We start from the raw sequence: 23,322 nt of genomic DNA, 5'->3' as shown, positions 1-23,322 counted from the left end.
ACTATCCCTTTAAGTCATTTATGATAAAAGTGTCTGCCAAATTCATAAATGTAAATATTCATCAGTATCAGCATATTGGGCTGGTGTTACTCAGTCATTAAAGGGTAAAGGGAGGTTGAGAGTTGAACAGAGCCGTCGTAACTGCTGACATTTCCACACAACATACTCCGGGCCTGTGCATGACTATTTTACTGTCTATCCAAATGCCACAGAGAATCCGATTAAAGCTTATCAATGGCTGCTATTATAATGCAACCCATCCCAATCAAACCTGCCACATTAGCAGAGGAACACTGCCATGCTTTCATTGAATGTGTGTGTGTGTGTGTGTGGTTATTTTAGAGGAAGGTAGTGCAGCTGAAATTGAAAGAGCACATTGAGGCCAGAGATGTAATCAAATCTGGTTGATTCATATGACTAGTTTGCTGGCATTCCCAGCCATCAGTTTCCCAAATACTGTGTTGTCTCAGAAATAGAAAGAGAAAGAATGAAAAAGAAAGGAAGAATACGGTTTCCGTATGAAGCAAGCGGAACAAACCTCCCAGCAAACAAATTTAGGTTCTGGGAACGTTAGTTTTTGGTTCCCAGAACGTTCCTAGAACTTTCCCTTAAGGTTAAGGGATCGTTCCCGGAACATTCTCCTTACGTTATAAAAATGGAACCTAAAAATAAACTACATGGAACGTTCCTATAACGTTCTTGTTTGGTCCCCCCCCCCCCCCCCCAAAAAAAAAAACCCTCATGGGACCATTTCGGGAACGTTCTGTGTTTGCTGTTCTCTTGGATCTCCAAAATTTAATAATTATGACAGTGTGGAGCTGGGGTTATTATTATTATTTTTTACTTTGACCTTTCTGTATGAAATATTTTCAATTTAAGAATATATTAATGAGATTTTGAGAAAATATGAGTGTTGCTTGTTCATGCAGCACCATCATGATGCTATGCTCTTATTAAGCAGTTCTGAATGGTTGTTATGTTGCAATGCCATTGCTAGGATATTCTGGGAGGTTAATGGTTGCTGCAGCCATTAAACTGGTCCCAGTGATTGTTAGCCCATGCTATACTGTTTCTAGGGTGTACTGGGTGATTGCCATGGTGTTGCTACAGTATATATAGTCAGATATGCATTCCAAGTGATTGTTAGCACAGTGCTATATGATTCTTAGAGTGTTCTGGGTGGTTGCCAGGGTGTTGCTATATACAGTAAAGAGCATTATAAATTATTATTAGTACACTGCTATATAGTTCTTAGGTTGCTAGGGAGTTTCTATGCAGTCATCAAGGCATTCCAAGTGAATGTTAACATGTTGCTATACAGTTCCTAGAGTTTCTGGCCGGTTGCCAGGGCGTTGCTATATACAGATAAGCATTCCATATGATTGTTAGCACAGTGCTATTTGGTTCTTAGAGTGTTCTGGGTGGTTGCCAGGGTGTTGCTATATACAGTAAAGAGCATTATAAATTATTATTAGTACAATGCTATATAGTTCTTAGGTTGCTAGGGAGTTTCTATGCAGTCATCAAGGCATTCCAAGTGAATGTTAACATGTTGCTATACAGTTCCTAGAGTTTCTGGCCGGTTGCCAGGGCGTTGCTATATACAGATAATCATTCCATGTGATTGTTAGCACAGTGCTGTATGATTCTTAGAGTGTTCTGGGTGGTTGCCAGGGTGTTGCTATATACAGTAAAGAGCATTATAAATTATTATTAGTACAATGCTATATAGTTCTTAGGTTGCTAGGGAGTTTCTATGCAGTCATCAAGGCATTCCAAGTGAATGTTAACATGTTGCTATACAGTTCCTAGAGTTTCTGGCCGGTTGCCAGGGCGTTGCTATATACAGATAAGCATTCCATATGATTGTTAGCACAGTGCTATTTGGTTCTTAGAGTGTTCTGGGTGGTTGCCAGGGTGTTGCTATATACAGTAAAGAGCATTATAAATTATTATTAGTACAATGCTATATAGTTCTTAGGTTGCTAGGGAGTTTCTATGCAGTCATCAAGGCATTCCAAGTGAATGTTAACATGTTGCTATACAGTTCCTAGAGTTTCTGGCCGGTTGCCAGGGCGTTGCTATATACAGATAAGCATTCCATGTGATTGTTAGCACAGTGCTATTTGGTTCTTAGAGTGTTCTGGGTGGTTGCCAGGGTGTTGCTATATACAGTTAGAGCATTATAAATTATTATTAGTACAATGCTATATAGTTCTTAGGTTGCTAGGGAGTTTCTATGCAGTCATCAAGGCATTCCAAGTGAATGTTAACATGTTGCTATACAGTTCCTAGAGTTTCTGGCCGGTTGCCAGGGCGTTGCTATATACAGATAAGCATTTCATATGATTGTTAGCACAGTGCTATTTGGTTCTTAGAGTGTTCTGGGTGGTTGCCAGGGTGTTGCTATATACAGTAAAGAGCATTATAAATTATTATTAGTACAATGCTATATAGTTCTTAGGTTGCTAGGGAGTTTCTATGCAGTCATCAAGGCATTCCAAGTGAATGTTAACATGTTGCTATACAGTTCCTAGAGTTTCTGGCCGGTTGCCAGGGCGTTGCTATATACAGATAAGCATTCCATGTGATTGTTAGCACAGTGCTATTTGGTTCTTAGAGTGTTCTGGGTGGTTGCCAGGGTGTTGCTATACCGTCAGTAAAGCATTCCAAATAATTGTTACCACATTCCTATGCAGTTCCTAGACTGCACTGGGTGCTCTTGTCATAATTTCACTGGATGACACATCACTAAGAAGAGTCTAGTCTGTGTTAATGTGGTTTTCTCACCTGACGGGACAGCCATGGAAATCAGGGAAACTCAACAGGCAGAGAGGAACTGAATCAAATTGCCTGAAATCAAATCACTTTATGTTTTTTCTTCACTAAAATGTTTTTCTCTCCAAGATGTAAACCACGAGCACGGCATCCCGTGTGAATTTGGACTGACATATTTATGGTCGGATGTTTTTTTTTTCCCTTCATTATTCGGCTGAAGGGACACACCATGTTCATGATTAACTACGGTGTTGGCCTGTTGGAGAGGATCTCATTAGTGTAAAACATGTTTAACTTTGTGTTTGTCCGCGAGAGGATTGAGAAAAGGGAATAATGTCTTCGAAACTATTAAGACTGTTTCAACATTGATAATAATCAGAAGTGTTTCTTGAGCATCAAATCATCATATTAGAATCATTTCTGAAGGATCATGAGACACTGAATCCTAGAGAAATGATGCTGAAAATACAGATTTGATTACAGGAATAAAGTACAATTTACAATATATTACAATAGAAAACAGTTCTTTAAAATTCTAATAATATTTCACAATTTTTCGATTTGATCAAATTAAAGCAGCCTTGGTGAGCAGAAGAGACAAAAGACAAACTAAACACTTAAACTTTAAAATGGTAATGTATATTACAAACCTTTCCCTGCTTATTAAAGAAACAGTTTTATTTCTGTCATCATTTACTCCCCCTCCAAACTCGAGTAAGCATAAACATGAGTTATTAGTCAGAACCCACACATTTTGATTTCTCATGCATAAAGAAAGGAGTGCTAGTGAACACCTGAGTCTATTCCGTGGAAGTGTGTGACTGAGGCTAAACACTTCCTGTATAACGAACACATTCTCTCTTTATCTTTCGCTAACTGGTATTTAACGAAAGAACCCCTGATGTCGATCATACGTGTAACAAACAAGAGTGTGTTTAAATCATTTATAGTACACGATTGCAACGATGAATGTGCATGCATGTTTAGCTTAAAGGAGTAGTTTGCTTTTGAAAAAACTTAGATGTCCATGTCATTCTTTGTTCAGTCGAAAAGAAATGAAGGTTTTTGATGAAAACATTCCAGGATTTTCTCCATATAATGGACTTCAATGGGAACCAAACGGTTTAAGATCCAAAAGACAGTTTCATTACAAACTGCAAACTGTTCAAACTAAGGGCTTTAAACGATTACAGATGATAAGGGTCTTATCAAGTAAAAACGATCACTCATTTAAAAAAGAAATAAAGTTTGTTTTATAAGCTCAAATGCTCGCCTTGCTCTGTTCTTTGATGAGTGTTCGTGTCTCTCCTGTTCGAACTCGTTCATCAAAATGAACAAATCTTTTTCCGAGTCTTTTGGTTTATTCAACAAACCAAAGGAACGAATTGACTCTGATGAATGAGTTCAAACAGGAGAGTCACAAAAGTGCGTCACAGAACAGAGCAAGGCGAGCATTTGAGCTCATAAAACTTAAACTTTGTTATTTATTATTTAAACGAGCGATCGTTTCACTTGATAAGACCCTTAGTCATCGTCTGGAATCGTTTAAAGCCCTTTGAACAATTTGCAGTTTGCACTGAAACTGTCTTTTGGACCTTGAACCGTTTGGTTACCATTGAGGTCCATTGTATGGAGAAAATGCTGGAACGTTTTCATCGAAAACCTTAATTTCTTTTCGACTGAAGAAAGAAAGACATGGACATCTTGGATGACATGGGGGTGAGTAAATTATCAGCAAAAGTTTTTTGAAAAGTGAACTACTCCTTTAAGTCTGAGACAACCCTAAAATAGTTTTTCTATTTTAATAGCACATTGGGCTTTATGCACAGCTGCACTACTTCCTGAACTTAAGCCAGCTCCTTGTTTCCTGTCTGCCATTATTGGCCAAATTGATTAATTCAGGTGTGTCTGACTATTGTTGCCGTGACTACTGAGGTCAAGCACACCTGAATTCCGGTACACCGATTCCGGTACACTGAACACCGATAATTCCGGTATTTAACACCTTGAGTCTATTTTGTAGTTTGTTTTGAATGAAATAGAGTGGTGGACTTAGAAATTTTGACAATGGGTCCTGTCTCGACTTTTTGACTGTTTTAGAATCGCCTGTGACAGCGATAGACTGGCTGTCTATGGGCATGCACAAACATGTCCTTAAAACAACCCTTAACGTTCATTTTCAAAACTGTGCAACTCACCGAGTGGTTGGTGGTGTTCTTTGATGATTAAAAACAAATATATCGGCGCAATGTATGCTTTCAATCCGTGTTGTTTGCTATAGTGGAACTATTTTTTCAGATACCTCACAACCGTGTATAAACTTACGCTCAATATTTGAGTCTGAAGCGTTAGCACACTCCCGACCACTTGATGGCGACAACCAGGACGCTGTACGGAACACGGTGTCTAGCGCACCGTAAAAAAAGTCACAGACGAATACAGATATTATTGATATGGCAAGACGGAGAACCGAGAAAAAAAGACTACAACCAAATATAAACAGACCCCTTTCCTTTTCCGGTAGCTAGCGCAGTAATATCAACGAGCACGGAGTCCTCCAGCAGGCATCAATGCGATTTTAAAAAATGACAAATAAAACACGACAGAAACGGTATTTCGCTACGCTACTTGTTTCGGAACATCAACGAACACCACCAACCACTCGGTGAGTTGCACAGTTTTGAAAATTAACTTAAGGGTTGTTTCAAGGACATTTTTTTTGTGCATGCCCATAGAAAGTCAGTCTAAAGCTGTCACAGACGATTCTAAAAAAGTCAAAAAGTCGAGACAGCACCTATTGTAAAAATTTCTAAGTCCACCACTCTATTTCATTCAAAACAAACTACAAAATAGACTCAAGGTGTTAAATACCGGAATTATCCATTAATCAATTTGGCCAATAATGGCAGACAGGAAACAAGGAGCTGGTTGAAGTTCAGGAAGTAGTGCAGCTGTGCATAAAGCCCATATTTATAACAAACACTCCAAATGCAGTTTTTTGGTTCCCCTAAAACCCTTCCAGAGAACAATTTTTAAAAGAACCTTTTTTTCTTAGTCGTAAAAATGTAAAAAAAAAAAAAAAAAAAAAAAAAAAAAAAACATATTTTCCACTATAAAGGACCTTATTGTAGAATGGAACGTGGATGTGAAAGGTTCTTCATGAAAGCATCAGCCAATTTATTTTTAAGAGTATTTGCCCGTTTCTGCTTTCAGATATAACAGAATATGATTGTTTGATCAGTATGTCTGTTCCGTTGTGTTCTGTTCCTATTTGTTCCCTCGTTTCTTTACATGGATTCTGATGAGTTACGCACCTGTTTTTGCTCCAGTTTATTCGCTCACTCTGGCTGAACTCAAAATCGTCCTCTATACTTAAATAGGTCATTATTTAATGGGACAGACATTTTTAGTTGCGTCGACGTTATCAAGTGCACTCATTCAATCCCACAATGCACCGCAATAAGGACTTGTCCGAATTCGTTCACTCGTTTTCGTTCACTCCTTCGAGTGAACTGTAGCGTAGTGGGCTAACATAGGGGATAGTGAACGAGGGTTTAGGGGCCGATTTCGGATTCAGCCTCCGCGTATTAAAAAGTGATCTCCTGTGTGATACGTTTTTCACTTATTCATTAAATACAGTTGATATCTCCTTCGTTATCAGCTTTAGGCTACATGCTTGGTAGGCTACACTCTTTTAAAAATAAATGTTCGAAATGTTTTTTTTTTGGGCAGCAATTCCATAGAAGAACCATTGTTGCTTCCCCAAATAACCTGTTCTTAAATTAACCATTTCTTAGTGTGAAGATTATTTTTTTAAAGAACAGAACGGCAAGGATATGGAGGTTTGTTCTTCATGGAACCATCCAGTGAAGAAACTTTTATTCTTAAGTGTGTAGATGCTAAAAGACTAAATATGCTAAAATTCAAGTGTTTGTGATGCTTTGATATGCGTGTGTGTGTGTGTGTGTGTGTGTGTTGTCTGTTTCCCTACTGAGCTGCTTCACTGTCAGATCATGGTCTTGTTATTTTCAGCTTCTGCCGGATATGATTCAGACTGAAGGACTGTGTAATTATAACACACACACAGAGAGAGAGAGAGAGAGAGAGAGAGAGAGAGAGAGAGAGAGAGAGAGAGAGAGAGAGAGGGGGAGAGAGAGAGATGAGGGTTTCTGGTAAGACTGTTGGGATCCCCCGGTTGGAGGAGCATTAGGTGCAGCATAACACTGCTTTGTTTCATTACATTTTAGCAGTGTGTGTGTGTGTGTGTAGGGTATATTTGCTTCCTCTGCCCTAGAAATTATTTTAGTAAGTAGCCTATTTATATAGCATCGAGATTATTATCACTTACTTGTAAACTTGCATGTCCTGCTCATTCTGTGTTTGTAGCCTACCGTGTTTAACAAACTGAACATTTTTAAATATTTAAATATTCTTCATACTGTAGCTGACGGCATGATCATAATAAAAGCATGCCGTCCCAAAAAGTGTTTTATATAATGAGCAAACATGCAGTGACGAGAAGTGAGCGAGTGTGCCTCAGAGGAAGCCAGAAAGCCACCGGAGGAGAGTCGGCTGTGTGTCCTGCTTTCTGAGAAACGGGTCAGGTGGTGGTTTCAACAGCGCGTGTGCGGCGCGTGAATGCTGCTGACCGGCTCTCTTTTACCGAGGAAGGAAGGAAGACATGCATTGAAAGTACACACAAATGCAGATACTGTACATTCACACTGTAAGGATGTCCTGCTGCCATATATGCACTGAATGCTATCTTTGGTGAAGATCGCTAAAGTTTTCATTAATTGTAAAGGGGATTTTAAGCTCGCATTGACCTGAATTATGAACAGATGCCATATTAAACTTGAGTTAAAACAATTTTAGTGAACGCGTAAAAATGAAATATCTGAAGAATGCAATGAATATATTCACTCAATTTACAAATTGCATGAATGAATTGTATTGGATGAATATTTATCAAGAAAGCACAAACGCAAAACATTTCACAAAAATAACTTTTGATGAGTTTTTAAAAAAGTAAACATTATGATAGTGACTTTTTTGTATGGTTATTTATATAGATGTTTATATGTTGCGCCTGTGTAAACTTGAGGGAACAACATATATATTAATACACACATTAATGCTTTTGACGCACGTCTATTTAATGAAAACACAGTAAAAACAGCAATATTATGAAATGTTATGTCAATTTAAAGTTTTGTATTGTGATATATTTTTACATTTAATAAAAAAAAAATGCTCCTGTGATCAAAGCTTAATTTTCAGCATCATTAGGCTACTGCAGTCTTCAGTGTCACATGATCCTTTAGAAATCATTCTAATATGCAGATGTAATGCATAAATATGATAATTTGATAACTTTTTATGATAATTTTTTATTGGTGCTCAGTTATCCTATTAATAATTTTTTTTTGGACCGGTATATTATTAGGCTATTATAATATATATATATATTTTTTTGTTAATTTATATCGAGATTCCACACCAGCACCTGCTATACTGAAATATGCCGTATAGTTCCAGGACTGTGAAGTAGCTACTCTAGAGTGCAGTGTGGATGTGGCTTACAGCCTCAGCCAATCAAATCACAGAGAAGGAAACAATGCGAGAATGCAGGCGTGAGACGTCACACGCTATTTTTGGAGAGCTCCGCCCACATTTCTATTTTCGTCCGCCTCGGGGGCGGGGCTTACCGACAGATACTTGTAATAACTCACTTTCTCCCACTCGTACCACTGCCGAACATCGCGGCTGCTCTTTTTAATGGATGTCAGACTACTAACTGAGGATTAACACAAGCTTTAACAGGGGAAGCATTTGGACATTAAAACCAGGCGTAAAGACTTGTGCAACAAAGAACAAGGAGTTTGAAACAAGGGAATAACGACCTGTTGCATGATTTTATCTTTCACATAAGGTAGGCTACAGGCTGTCTTTCATATTATAAACGCGTCCTGTTTTGCTTTAGTCTTTATAAGGAAGTCAGTTTGCTTGGCATTTCCAGTGTGCCTTGTGAAAGCTTTGCATTGTGATCTGTCAATCTATTTTGCGTATTTGTTTATTTATTGAGTATTGTCATTTAATTCGTTATTTTTGTTGTCAAGCATGGCTTTCAAAAGACATAATCATTAGGCTGATACAAATGATGTGGGTATATGCGCATTACGTCGGTGAAATTGAAGCATAAGGAATAAGTTTAGAAACAAAGTGGAAATGAAACCCAAACACACTAGCAAAGAAACAAATGAAGTCCTCTGTCTGAAATAGCCCGCGTGAGAAGCTGTGTAGTTCTCTATGCTGACTCAAGTCTGAAAATGCATCTTCAACTTAAAAAACGTTCAGTTTGCCTGCAATTTCTTTCAAAATCTTAAGCAACTGACTGTTTAGCGGTTGCAGTGATGGTGAAAACTGTCTAGGTAAGCAGGCACTCACTGTTTGAGTCACAGCTTTATCACACAGCCTTGTGTTTTTAAATTAATTCATTTTTAAGTTCTTTTTTCAGTCAGTGGTTGCTATTACTAATTCACCAGTTGGTCTTGTATCTGTATTCTATTTTGACTGAAATGCTTACCGTGGTAAAGGTGTGCACAGCAGAAAATGAAAGATCTCACAAACATCTCCACTTCTTCTCATTCCACAGATGGAAGTTGTGCGGCAGGACTGATCGTCGAGCCAGATCAACGGGACATTCGCTATTGGGGAGTGGCAGGTATGTTGATGTTCTCTTCATTTCAGAGGAGTTTCAACTGTGAGGAACCTTCTCGAGAAGACTGACATTCCCGTGTTCGCCTGTATGAATAAGCCATACAAACAGAATCTATTTCCTTCATGGATATTCATGAAGTTACACGCAGACAGTTACACGTGGTGTCGGCCCAGATCCGGGCCACATCTGGGCTATGCGTGGAATCCACATGTACCAGAGATGTGGCCCGGATCTGGGCCGACACTATGTTGCTGTATAGACCCCAGAAGTATTAAAATGTTTGAATGTTATTGTATTGAATAACAAAATGGCTAAGTGGCACCTGCAAGGAAACGCTGCAGGTTTTCTCAGAAGAAACTTTGTGTTTGTGCGTAATTCTAACCAATAGGGTGATTTCTGGTGTTTGAATGACGTCAGTAAGTTCACACAGGTGTGCTATAGCCGAGTAGCTACACACACACTATCAATATGTTTCACGTTTGACATCCACAAAGTGTGCATTTTTCAGTCCTTTACTTTTTGGATACACTTTATATACGCTACAGTTGAAAAGTGAGGATGTATAAAATCTGATTACAATTGACAGTAAAAAAAGTGATATTTCATGCAAATGCTGTTCTTTTGACCTTTTCAAAGAATCCTGAAAAAAATACGGTTTCCACAAAATGAAACAGCATTTTAGTGTTTTCAGGATTGATATTAATAATTAGTAGCCTAATGTTTCTTGACCATCAAATCATATTAGAATGATTTCTGAAGGATCATGTGACACTGAAGACTGGAGTTATGATGCTAAACATTCGGCTTTGATCACATGAATAAATGTCATTTTAATATATATAACTTAGATCACAAAAAAAAAAAACACTTCTTTTAATTCTTAATATTACTGTTATTACTGTATTTTTGGTCAAATAAATGCAGTCTTGGTGAGTATAAGAGACCTCTTGCAAAAACATTAAACAGACCCCAAACTTTTGAATGGTAGTGTTAGTGTATAATAATAATCATATAGTCAGATACTAAATGCTTTTCATAACCTTACTAATCATAAACATAAAGTTGAAGTTCAAAATTAACCTGCCATTTTAACTCGGACCCCCATGAAGACAGTAAAGTAAATCTCAACAGAACATGAGAATGAATTATTAATTCATGCCAATGACTGAGACATTTAAACCAACACACTGATATCTCCAACTAATAAATAATGAAATAAATTGATCACGTTCACTGAACGGATTTACCATTATGTCATATTGTTACAATCACTATCTTAAATCTATAACTAGTTGTGACTCAGCGGATGGTTGTGTAAACAAACATAAATGCTCTATGCACTTGATATTGCTGGGCGTCAGAGACTGCTTGCAGCGCTAGAGTCCTGTAGCGCGCGCTCGGCTCGAGTTGCGCGCGCCACAGCGGGCCGAGCGCTTGCGGGGGAAAACAACACGATGAGGTCATGGCCGGCGGCGCGGGGGTAAAGTTTCAGGGATCCGACACCGCTCATGCTCTTTTGTTCATGTGTAACCGGGCCCCACGGAGCCGCTCGTGAAGCCCGCAGAACGCTCTGTTGTGGAAGTGCCGGGCTTTTTGTCTTTCTCCCCATTTATGTCGTTCGTGAGACCCGATATAGTTTCGTCATAGTTTATGTTACAGATGATTTTGGGGAATGCGACTGAGCTAGTGTGCCTCACATTGCGTTCGGTAACCACAGTTTGTGTAAACTACCTCAGAGTGAATTCCTCTCGAGCGGTTTTTGAAGACATCAGTGGTTTTGACATGTACATACAACTTCCCCAAAAGATTTAGTGCATCTTAATGCCTTTGACATTCTCTCACAGTCATGTAATAACCATACAACATAATGCTGCATACACTTAAAGCACTAAACCAGCATCAAATGTGTTGGTCACTTGTGTTTATTGAATTTTAACTGCTGGTTGAAGGAGTAGTTCACTTTAAAAAAAAACAAAAAAACTTGCTTATAATTTACTCACCCCCATGTCATCCAAGATGTCCATATCATTCTCTCTTTAGTCGAAAAGAAATTAAGGTTTTTGATGAAAACATTCCAGGATTTTTCTCCATATAATGGACTTCAGTGAGAACCAAACGGTTCAAGGTCCAAAAGACACTTTCAGTGCAAACTGCAAACTGTTCAAAGGGCTTTAAACGATTCCAGACAATGTATAAAGGTCTTATGAAGTGAAACGATCGCTTATTTAATTTAAAAAAAAAAAAGTTTAAGTTTTATAAGCTCAAATGGTCGCCTTGCTCAGTTCTGTGATGCGCGCCACAGCGCTTGCGTGACTCTCCCGTGACTCTCGTGTTTGAATTCGTGTAACCAAATGAACAAATATTTTTTCGTGTCATTTGGTTCATTCAACGAACGAAATTGACTCGGGAAAAGGTTCGTTCATTTTGATAAACGAGTTCGAACAGGAGAGTCACGAACGCACATTACAGAACAGAGCGAGCATTTGAGCTTATAAACCTAAACTTTTTTTTGTATTAAATAAGCCATCGTTTCACTTGATAAGACCCTTATTCATCGTCTGGAATCGTTTAAAGCCCTTTCAACAGTTTGCAGTTTGCACTGAAAGAGTCTTTTGGACCTTGAACCGTTTGGTTCCCATTGAAGTCCATTATATGGAGAAAAATCCTGGAATGTTTTCATCAAAAACCTTCATTTCTTTTCGACTGACGAAAGAAAGACGTGGACATCTTGGATGACATGGGGGTGAGTAAATTATCAGCAAAAGTTTTTTTTTGAAAAGTGAACTACTCCTTTAACAAATACAACCTTTGATTTTAATAATGTAAATAGTTAACTATTAATAAATGCTGAAGTAGAAGTATTGTTGTCTTAGTTCATGTTAACTAATGTAGTTAACAAATGTAAACTAATAAACCTGATTGTAAAGTGTTACCAAAATGATGATCAAGTTATAACAACATATCATATGTTTTGCATTGCTTTAACTCGACAAAATAAGTTCATAAACTATAAAAAAAAAAAATTAAGTCAGTTTAATGAAATTTAAGTTGAAATTATTTAAACAATCCAAGTTGGTTGCATTTAAATTTTAGTTTTGTTGACTAAATCCTCCTGACCAACAAAAATCACTGTCAGGTATAACTATCTCCTAGGGTAACAACTGCATGTTTGAAAACCTTTTTTTTTTTACAGTGTAACATTGTGATTTTTTTTTTTCAAGTTCATTGAAGTGGATTTACCTGTGGGGCAGCATAAATGGACAGGGTTATGAGTTAGCCGACAGGAGTGATGGCAAGATGTTCATTGTGAGGTGTTTTTTGCATTCCTCCCCCGTGAGGGGCAGAGGGACAGGAGAGTCGAGCTGACAATAGCGAGATTGTTTTTCAGGGAGCTGCAGTAAAGATCACATTTCCTGTTACTGGCTGAAAGCGGGGTCAGCTGACACCAGCCTCCTTCACCGCTGCGGCTGTCATCACCGCTCAGACGAGGGGGAAAAAGACACTAACAGCTTCAAGGCACAAGTTAACTCTTAACATGTACAGATATCACTCACACGGCCAGGGTCCAGGCGAAAGCTGTGTTATAGTGGTGCTGACATTGAACCGATGTGATGCATCGAGGAGCAAGGTTGCAAATCTGAGCCCTTCGTGATTCATCCAGGATGTCACAGCGCCGGCTTCTGAAACATCTTTGATTTTTAGTGTGATTTTTTTTCAGTTCTTCTACTCTTAGCGTGGACTATCTACTCACCAATATCAAATAGTTGAAGGTTGTTGTGTTGTTTCCCAATTGCTGGTGTAGACAACATAGTGTCGGCCCAGATCCGGGCCACATGTGGATTTCAGCCGTACCAGATCTGGGCCGACTCTATGTTCTGTCTGGGTAGTTTCTGCTTAATTCCATTTCTAGATTAGTAGAGATTTTGCAAACTACTAGACTATACAGTTACTCAACGCTTACATGTTGATTAGTGATGGATTACATACATGTAATTGCATTTTTGCTAGTTCTATATGACAACAGCTAGAAGAACAGTTTTTTTGTTTTGAGCCAGCAATGACTAGTTGGGGACCATGTGATGTAACTGTGTTTGCTCTATATTGGGAGGGAAATTGAGTTTCCTGTTTAATAGGTTTTGTGCTGACTAGTTCACAATCTGATTAGTTTCACCACTATTTAGTGTTGTAGACTGGTATTGACTAGTCATGCACCACATGATGTTTTGAGCCAGCGTTGACTATCTGTAAATCACTTGACTCCTGTTGCATTTCTATATGGCGGCAGCTGGAAGAAATTCTAGTTTTTGATTAGTAAACTGTTGCACTGACTAGTAACGATTCAAGTAATTGAATGGTAGTTATATCACCATTTAATGCTTTAAGGCCAATTTATACTTTTGCGTCGAGGGTACGGCGTAGTGTACAGCGTAGGCTATGCTCGTAGGCGACGCCGTCGTGAGCATTTACACTTCTGCGTTCAAGTCTTGGTTGCTCTGCAGTACTGCTCCGAAACGCTAGTTGGCGGCGGAGGGTTTTAATGTTCTACTGTGTTTAGATTCCTCACGGCTAGGCATAGACATATACACTAGACCTCACCTTGGATACGGCAGTTCATTGGAACGAATGCGTCAATAGAGCCGCCATCTTGAAACAGGGGAGCCCCTCCACTTTAATGCATCAGCGTCAATTTAGTAGACACAGGTCTAACGCAAATAAAATCATCACAAATCATCATGAATGCGATTTTTCTTGTTTTTTTGGTTTGTTCCAACGGTCAGACATGTATTTATCATTGATTCCAGAAAGAAATGTTTTTTTTTTTTTTTTTTTTTTTTTTTTTGTAAAACATTCTTCCTAGTTCAGATTTCATCCGTGAACTTCATACGCTGCACAAAAGTCCGCCACCATCAATGAATTCGAAGTAAAGGCAGAGATAGCAGCGTTACCTAGCTACTTCCTATGACGAGACCCCTGTTCCAAGATGGCGGCGGTTTTGACGCATGCTTAGAACCCCCAGGTGAGGTCTAGTGTATATGTCTATGGCGGCTAGGTTACTACAAGCAATGGCGACTGAAAGAGAGTGGATCATGTTGGAGTTGGAGCTTATTGAGGTGGAAAAACAGTTAATTTTAATAAAATTACTAAAACTATAAGGCAGAAACGAGAGAAGACGTCAAGGAGATGGTACGTGCGGAAAATGCATAGGAGGAAACGCGATGCTACCAAGCGACCAAACGCAGATCTTGCGGTCCGCGTCGTCACAACGTGTAGTTACATTTTTGAGGAGGTGCGCGTCAGGCTACGGCGAAGGGTCGCGATATGGTACGCGTCTGTGCGTATACTACGACGTACCTACTGCGCGCACCTTACGCAGAAGTATAAATTGGCCTTTAGACCTGTATTGACTAGTCATGCACCACATGACTTCTTTTGTCCTTGTTCTATATCGCGACAGCTGATAGAAAATACAGTTTTGTATGTTTGTAAATTGTTGCACTGACTTATTAACCAATCTATTTGTTCTGCAACTATTAACTGTTTTGGGCCTGTGTTGACTAGCTGTAATTCACATTACTCAAGTTGCATTTATTCTATATGGCGACAGCTGGAAGAAATTCCAGTTTTTGCTTAGTAAATTGTTGTACAAACAGTTTCAAACAGTTTTAAGCCAGCAATGACTAGTTGGGGACCATGTTGTGACGTAACTGGTTTTGCTCTATATTGGGAGGGAAATTGAGATTCCTGTTTAGTAGGTTTGATTATCGCGATTTTAATAACTCACTATAAATCATGTCCACAGTCTGACGCAGACACGCAGTCCGCAAAGTTGTTTATTTTTTTAAATTCGAAAAATAATGGCAGGAGTGACCGTAATCGGGAGATTTTTTAGCCTTTTAAGAGGACCAAATCTGAGGTGTGGTCATATTTTGGTTTTTACAAAAGTCCTGAGGGAAACTTAATCAAGGGTGGTCACCCTGTCTGCAGAACATGCGCAAAATAGGGGGAAACACTTCAAATATGCCGATCGTCTTGTGACCATCACCCTCTGTTGTACTGTAACTTTAATGCAAGGCAAGTGAACTTTGACCACAATACCAAAATTACGTCTAGGAAAAAAATTGGGCACAAAATGTTACTATGACTTGAAATATTTTACCTCACTCACTTAAAATATCACTCAAATAAACGTGAAGCTTCCGCAAAGAAACGTCTGCAGCAAGTGTCTTTGAGCCAAAGACAAACAAACACGTTCAATTAAAGGGATAGTTCACTTTGAAATTAATTTTTGATATGTTTTAGCTTACCTTAAGGGCATCCAAGATGTAGGTTTCTTTGTTTCCGCAGTATTTTCAATTTTGACATTTTTTTCGGTCAAACCGTTGTTGTCTGTCAGTCATATAATGCAGGTTTAGGGGGTCCACGTCAAAGAGCATGCACAGAGAAGTCCAGATTAAACATGATTTAATGACTCGTAAGCGTAAGTACACATTGATGGCCTAAGACACGAAACGAGAGGTTTTGTATGCGAAAACAAACAGTATTTATATAGTTTTTACCTCGTGTAATCACAGTCACGTCCAAGTGATCTGAATCAGTTGTCCAATGTCCAACTGAATGGAACTGAATCATGTTCAACGTTCCACCGGAAGTGATCGCTTGCGTCACGTGTGTACGTCACTCATTATTTACACGGAGATTTCGGACGTTTTACCCCCTAAACCTGCATTATATGACTGACAGACAACACCAGTTTGACCGAAAAATGTCAAAATTGAAACTACTATGGAAACAAAGACACCTACATCTTGGATGCCCTTGAGGTAACCTAAAACATATCAAAAATTAATTTCAAAGTGAACTATCCCTTTAAGAGTGACATTTAAGAGATAATAATACTTTATATATTTATTGTACACTTATTATATAGTTTTTACCACATAATTAAGTTACAGGGACATATTGAATTGAGATTAATGTATTAAATCCATTTTGTACAGCGAACAGTGGCGGACAGCGGTGATACATGGATGTGCTGGTAATGCGTTGCTATTGACGACGGTCATTATAAGGAAGGAAACGCCACAGAATAGAATCTTGCTTTAAAAACTGCATAGAGCTGCTTGTTTTATTTGTTGTTTGTAGATTTAGTAAATATAAAATTTAAAAAATGTTTTCAGTGTGGGCACAAGTTGTTTTTGAACAATTTCATCTCGTTTAACCATGATAATATTGATAATCACGATAATTTTGGTCACTATAATCGTGATATGAAATTTTCATACCGTCCCATCCCTAGTTGTACCACTATTTGAGCTTTGAGCTTGTGTTGACTAGTTGTGCACCATTTGACAAAGAAAAAGAAATCAATTTATTGCTTAGTAAAGGATTGTTCCTCCAACTTGTCAGTTAGTTGTACCACAATTGATTGCTATGTGACCAGATAAATATAACTCGAGAATCTGAAAATAAAAGTGAAACTGAGACACAGAATGGGACGTGTTCTCCTACTGGCCGTCAGACGTTCAGGTAACTAGTCGATAACTTTTCTGGTGCACTTAGTAAAAACGAGTCGTCATACAAGCCCTATTGGTTATTATCTACAATATAAAACTGTGTTGGCTGAAGCCGGCGTTCAGGAGTCGCTGGGAATGAACTAATCCTGTTTTCCCAGAGCAGCCCACACCGGCCTGCTGTTTTTAGAAGCAAGTTCAACCGAGGTCTGCTAGGATCAGAACGTTGTGTTTGACCCCCTGAATGTATGGAGACAAGGAAGTGTTCGGACACAAAGGTGCTCATTTGTTAAAGCGCAGAGCACAAAAAGAGCTCAGTGAGCCAGTGTGAGTCGGTTTGTGTGTGTGTGTGTATTTGAGGTTACAGGGAATGTTAATGTCCTCCTTCATTGTCGGAGGCTCAGACAGAAGTTCGTGAGGCTGCATATGTATGAGATGTGTTCCTGGCGAATGCTTTCCCAGAATGGTTGTTAAATAAAAAAGAATCCATGGAAAGGGAACGGATAGCCGAGGAAGGGCGAGAGGGAGTGAAGGGCTGAGAGGAAAGAGGGAAATCTGCGTGGAGAGGTGTCATTATGTGCATTTTTGTGTCCACTTGAGAGTTGTTGGAGTTCAAACACTGAATTACACTGTTGAGTGGCGCCATTTTGAGTGTGCAGTAAATTGCGGGTAGACGTAACCTCCTCCGTGCCTGTCTCTCTCAAAAATGATTTGCACTGTGACCATAGCAAGAGCAGAAGTACAATCCAATTATGCTGTAATGCACCGAACACACTTGCGTAGGTCAGATTAATATGCAAACGTGAATGATTGGTCAACGTTGCGGCAATAACAAGCCTCCATACTCTAGGGGGCGCCCTATACAGTCGCCTTTAACTCAATGGTACGTCCATGTGAGATATTTCCAAGTGAAACAGGAACGACGTTTTTTCATGGGGATGTCAACCAGAGAATGTCTAAAAAGTGGAGAATTGGCACTGTCTGGTTACTTCATGTTTCTGGACTGGCTGCAGTAACTCGTCTCTGTCCATGCGGGGGCATGTCTATGGGGTTTCACCCCCGAAATCCACTCTTCTCAGGATGTATTTGTTTTGTCAAGTAATTTGAAAGTTGCATTCAAAAGGAGGGGCTAAGATAATACACTCAGCTGAAAATTGCATTTTTAAAGGGGTGATGAACTGAGAAATCAAACTTTCCTTGAGCTTTTGGTCATCATATTATAAGAATATCCTGTAAGTTTCAGAACTGGAAAACGTCCTTGTTAGTCCAATAAAAGCTTTTATTGACACAGCCTCTAAAACGACTCGTTTTTAAAAGTGGGGAACTATGACGACAAAGAGGATAAAACACCACCCCCACAGAAGATGATCAACGCCTGCTTCACCACGGCAGGTTTAGCCCCGCCCACCGATTCGCGCATTACACACATAAGTAATCATACATGTACATGCTTACCTCGTGATGACAAACTGGATCGCTACCGAGCAATACAGAATATTGTGCAGTGCCTGGTTGTGCAAGACAGTCGCTGCATAAGCTTCCTGTGGATTCCAATAGGACTGCATGGATAAAATTTATTTTTAATGACGTTCCAGTTGATGAGGTAAAACATCGTCGTCTGTTCGCTTCATTTCACTGAGGATTGTTTTGTCAACAAGACTGGATTTGCAGACCGATTAAGAGTAAAGAACGGTGCTGTGCCGTCTATATTGGATCTGACAGGAATATTGTGCAACACACGGACTCTGGGTTGAACATGTATGGGCGAATCCGGTTGCCATTTTACAACATTGGACGTTTTCCCCCACGTACACCGACGGGTGAGTTGAAACTCATTATAATATGCAAAACTGTTCTCCACTCGCAGCAGTGGGCGTTTATTTCCAAGTCTTCAGTGCGACACGCCCATAAAAACGGACTGTTTTTCAGGTAGGCTCACAACCAGGGTACAAAATAGCCTATAACTTGTTCATTTTGATGTTTTTGAATGCAAAAACCAAGCGAACGTTATAAGTTGACCTCAGACAACAATATAATAACATTTAAAAAGCCAGTTCATGACCCCTTTAAGTTCACTTATCTGTTCTAAAAATCCATTAAAAAATGTGATGACGTCACACAATAGCAGAATGCTAGCGTGTTCCGGCCAACAACGACCTAACCTGTAAGAAATCGAAAGGACATAAGTACTCCTTTATTCGAGTTTTGGTCTTTAATATTGAACCTGCGGAATCAACAATAAAATCTACGTTAATTTAATGACAAGCAGGAGAAAGGGATACATTTAGCCGTCTAGCTCCATAGACTCCCATTCATTCTGCACTCGCCCCCCATCACCTCCAGTGGAATTCTAATGGAACCAAGGTGATACACAATGGGGCTAATAGGACGTGCCAAGACTCTCCATAGACAGACTCTGTGTCAACTGAAGAAAAAGTCTTTTCAAAGCTGTCGCAAGTTATTACATTTTGATTATCGTTCGTTGAACTCTTCTGACTGATCTTGCGACCAGCGTTGGCTAACGATTCATTTGGGAAACACACCCCTGGTCAATTATATTAAAAAAATACATATGATTATTTTACGTTAACTTTTAGCAAGATGTGTCATTACAGCGCTCCTTGTGGCAACTCTGAGAATGCAACGTGTACTTGAATTGTTTTTCTTTTCTAGAAATGTGAGATCGAGCTTAACTAGAATTGCTATTCAGGGACAGCTATAAAAGCGTAGCCAGAAGCGTTTATATTCACAGACTTTTTTTTTTAGGCTTTAGTATTCTCTTTATTAGTGGGACATACCTTTCAAACCATCTCGCACACACAGATGTGACCCCACCCCGAGGCAACTCCTCCCCTTTCTCCTCTATCATGCTATCTGTTCAACTTCAGACACATTCCTCTAACTGTGCTGGTAAGGCAGTTACTCTTTCTGATAAAATGCAGTAGCTCGCTGAAACACACACACGCTCAGATGATGTATTCGCATCATCTGACTGGCATGACTCCACAATCTGCTTATGTCTTTTTAGTCATGTTGTAACACACTTTGGGTTAGAAGCCACATAGAGTAACAAGAAGTCAGCAGTCTTTCTAGAGAACTGAAAAATAATAAAACAACATTTATTTTGAATTGTCTTAAACTGTGAATGAGAGCTGTGCGACTGCAGATGCTTTTATGGGCTAATATATGTATTTCCAGCCCACAGCTGTGTTATTATTAGTATTTTATTATTTATAGTTTATAGATAGTATATAGTTTATACAATTGATTATTTATAATATTAATATTATTTATATACTATAATAATATGAATCATTATTATGCATAAGCTTTTATTTTTTTATTTTCAGTTGTAATCTTAATTTTAGTTTAAGTAATTCTGTTGTGTGCTTTTGCCATTTTTTGATTATTTAAATATTTCTATTTAAAATATTAATTTTAGTTAAAGTTTTAGTCATTTTAGTAATTCAATTTAAACTTATTTATTTCAATTAGTTTTCTCTATAGCAAGCAACATTTCATATTTTCATTTTGAATGGAGTAAGATCTACTTAATATACGTTGTTTCTCATAGACCGCTACGAGATCAAGCGTCACCTGTTCCCCAGATGTTCCCCATAACAAAATCTCACACGTTTCACAAGACGACAATGATCTGATCTAAATAAACCATATACATTTTATAGCTCTGTATGTAAACAATTGTCTCATTTTGTCTATTTTAGGAAAATCTGAGACAAATTTGATACTTAAGGAAATAACTTTTTAAAAAAGAATTAATTATCTGAACCTTAAAATGGTTCCTCCAGCCGAATCCTTCTAAACACAAACCATTAATGACTGACAGCCTTTAATATTAACGTCATACACCGTTTTGTTGTTTCACATTTGTTTAGAGTTGAGTTAATCTGAGTTAAAATTACGCGTGGACTGGCCGTCAGCCCAGAATAACACACTGGCATTGTTAAAAGTCTGCGATTGAGTGGAAACCTTCTCCACTACTGAAAGGGAATCACTGATCTTGGATAATCCATCCACTCTTCCTCCCGTACAAGCCATCATCGTCTTGTTGACAGGAATACACATGCCTTGTGTATCTGCAGATGCTCAAGTATTTGTGACCAGCTATAAATTTAAGAATAGCACACACACACACACAGCTGCCGCGGAAGCAACGGGTCTGAATAGCTCAGACAGCTGTGGACTCTGCAGGAACACTCAGGATGAAAACACACCGTATGAATCTCTATAGTTGATGCTTAAACATAATCCATTATGCCTCCTAATAGTTTCCTATATTCAGCTGACCATTTAATATACATTATTACTAAATAGAGGAAGAGATATTGTTTTGCTTTGTTCCAAAATGTGAGCTGGTGTCAGTGTTTTAAGACTTCATGAGCAACCCCTGTGAAAAAATAAGCATACTTTTAAAAAGAGTACTTATTATGGAAATAATATACTTTGAAAGAACTGACTACAGTTTGATCTGAATGCAATGTTTTTTGTTTTTTTCAGACACTGATTGCATGATATTTGCAATTAAATGAAAGTGTATGATTAAAGTCCCACTTTAATAGGACTTAAGTATATGTAATTTTATAATTACTTCTATTGTCTTTGAAATATGGTGAAAATTACTGCTGAATGTACTGACAAGAATTTATGGTAAACTACAATACTTTAATGTCACTTCTATTGAAACTTGTATGTCATGTATTTGTTATTACACATTTATAATGATGAAGTTGCAATTGAATAACACCCTACATTTAAAATTACTTCACATCTGCTTTAGTATTTGTTAGTCAACATCTAAATACAAAAGATTAATAATAGAATGTGACTATTTAAAATATTACAAAGTGCACTTTTTAGAAGTGCACTAAAATGTGTCACGCAACAATCATGAAAGTGTCTCTCTTTAAGTGTACGACTTTTGTTCAATATTGATAATGAATGCATCTAACGAAAAATACACTCTAAAAATGCTGGGTTGTTTCAACCCATCTTTGGGTAAAATGTGGACAAACCCAACAGTTGGTTTAAATCATTTATATTAATATTTAACCCAAACATGGGTTGAAACAACCCAGCGTTTTTTAGAGTAGACTGTGTTATTACACATTTATAACGATGAAGTTGCAATTTAGTTCATAGTATAATATTGAATAACACCCTGCATTTAAAATTACTTCGCATCTGCTTTAGTATTTGTTAGTCAACATTTAAATACAAAAGATTAATAATAGAATGTGATGTATTTAAAATATTAAAATATTACTAGATTAATAGATTATAATAGAAATATTAATAGATTTAAAATATTACAAAGTGCACTTTTTAGAAGTGCACTAAAATGTGTCACGCAACAATCATGAAAGTGTCTCTCTTTAAGTGTACGACTTTTGTTCAATATTGATAATGAAGGCATCTAACGAAAAATACACTCTAAAAATGCTGGGTTGTTTCAACCCATCTTTGGGTAAAATGTGGACAAACCCAACAGTTGGGTTAAATCATTTATATTAATATTTAACCCAAACATGGGTTGAAACAACCCAGCGTTTTTTAGAGTAGACTGTTTTGCACAATATTTATGTAAGTTTTTTTTATTGCTTATTAGACGGTTGAGGTGTTGTTTTAGTAACATGCTAAAGTTAAACTCTATTGTAATCAAATCAATAGTGCATGCTATTTGTGTGATGCACCGAGTTGCAGATGTTAAGAGAGCCTATGCGTGTGTGAAAAAAATAAAGATATACATAATGGCTATATATAGAGAGAGAGCGAGAATGGACTGTAAAGGTTTGAATCATGTCACATAGGCTTCTCTGAGCAGCAGGAATGGGAAATATCAGGACAGGAGTGATAGATAGCGAGATAAAGAAAGGAAAGCAGATGGTGAGATTAGGAATAAGCGAAGAACGCAGCGAGAGGGTGTATGTGAATGCGGTCAAATGTTTCTAAAATTGGAGATCCTGTCTTGCACAAGGTCGATTTAGCAACAGTAAAATAGAGAGCAAGAACGGGAGGCCTATTTAAACGTGTCAACTTGTCTCACAGCCACTTTGGAAAGTTTATTCACTTTGCCTTCGAATGTAGTGCAGGGAATGAGGAGAACTGAAGATTAGGCTTCTGTAGAATGACTAGAATGCTAAACCCGTTACCCAATACACACGTACACATTAGCAATAGTAGATATGGCAAAAGTCCACAATGAAAATCTAGTATTGTACCTCTACAGTAAATGCAGAGCTTTGACTGGTGGTCTCAGACTTTTGCATATGTTTGGGAGCTCGGCAATATGAA

The 23,322-nt window shown here is 38.2% G+C and overlaps 1 protein-coding gene across 2 annotated transcripts in view; it reads left to right on the top strand.

Annotated features, from left to right (window-relative positions):
- Positions 1–23,322, top strand: part of hdac7a (histone deacetylase 7a) — a 116,490-nt gene that overhangs the window by 16,206 nt on the left and 76,962 nt on the right. Inside the window, exons 1-2 of one of the 2 annotated variants that reach the window (XM_039664013.2) lie at positions 8,511–8,710; positions 9,434–9,502. Coding sequence is in view for 1 of the 2 variants with exons in the window: in XM_039664012.2 (XP_039519946.2) it covers positions 9,434–9,502 (69 nt within the window). In the remaining variant the exon portion in view is untranslated. Of the gene's footprint in view, positions 1–8,510; positions 8,711–9,433; positions 9,503–23,322 lie in introns of those variants that run through there. The other variant, XM_039664012.2, reaches the window with a different exon arrangement.

This window comes from Pimephales promelas, chromosome 20 (assembly GCF_988280905.1).
Source record: "Pimephales promelas chromosome 20, fPimPro1.hap1.1, whole genome shotgun sequence".
NCBI classification, from domain to species: Eukaryota; Metazoa; Chordata; class Actinopteri; order Cypriniformes; family Leuciscidae; genus Pimephales; species Pimephales promelas.
This window is presented reverse-complemented; position numbering and strand designations above follow the sequence as displayed.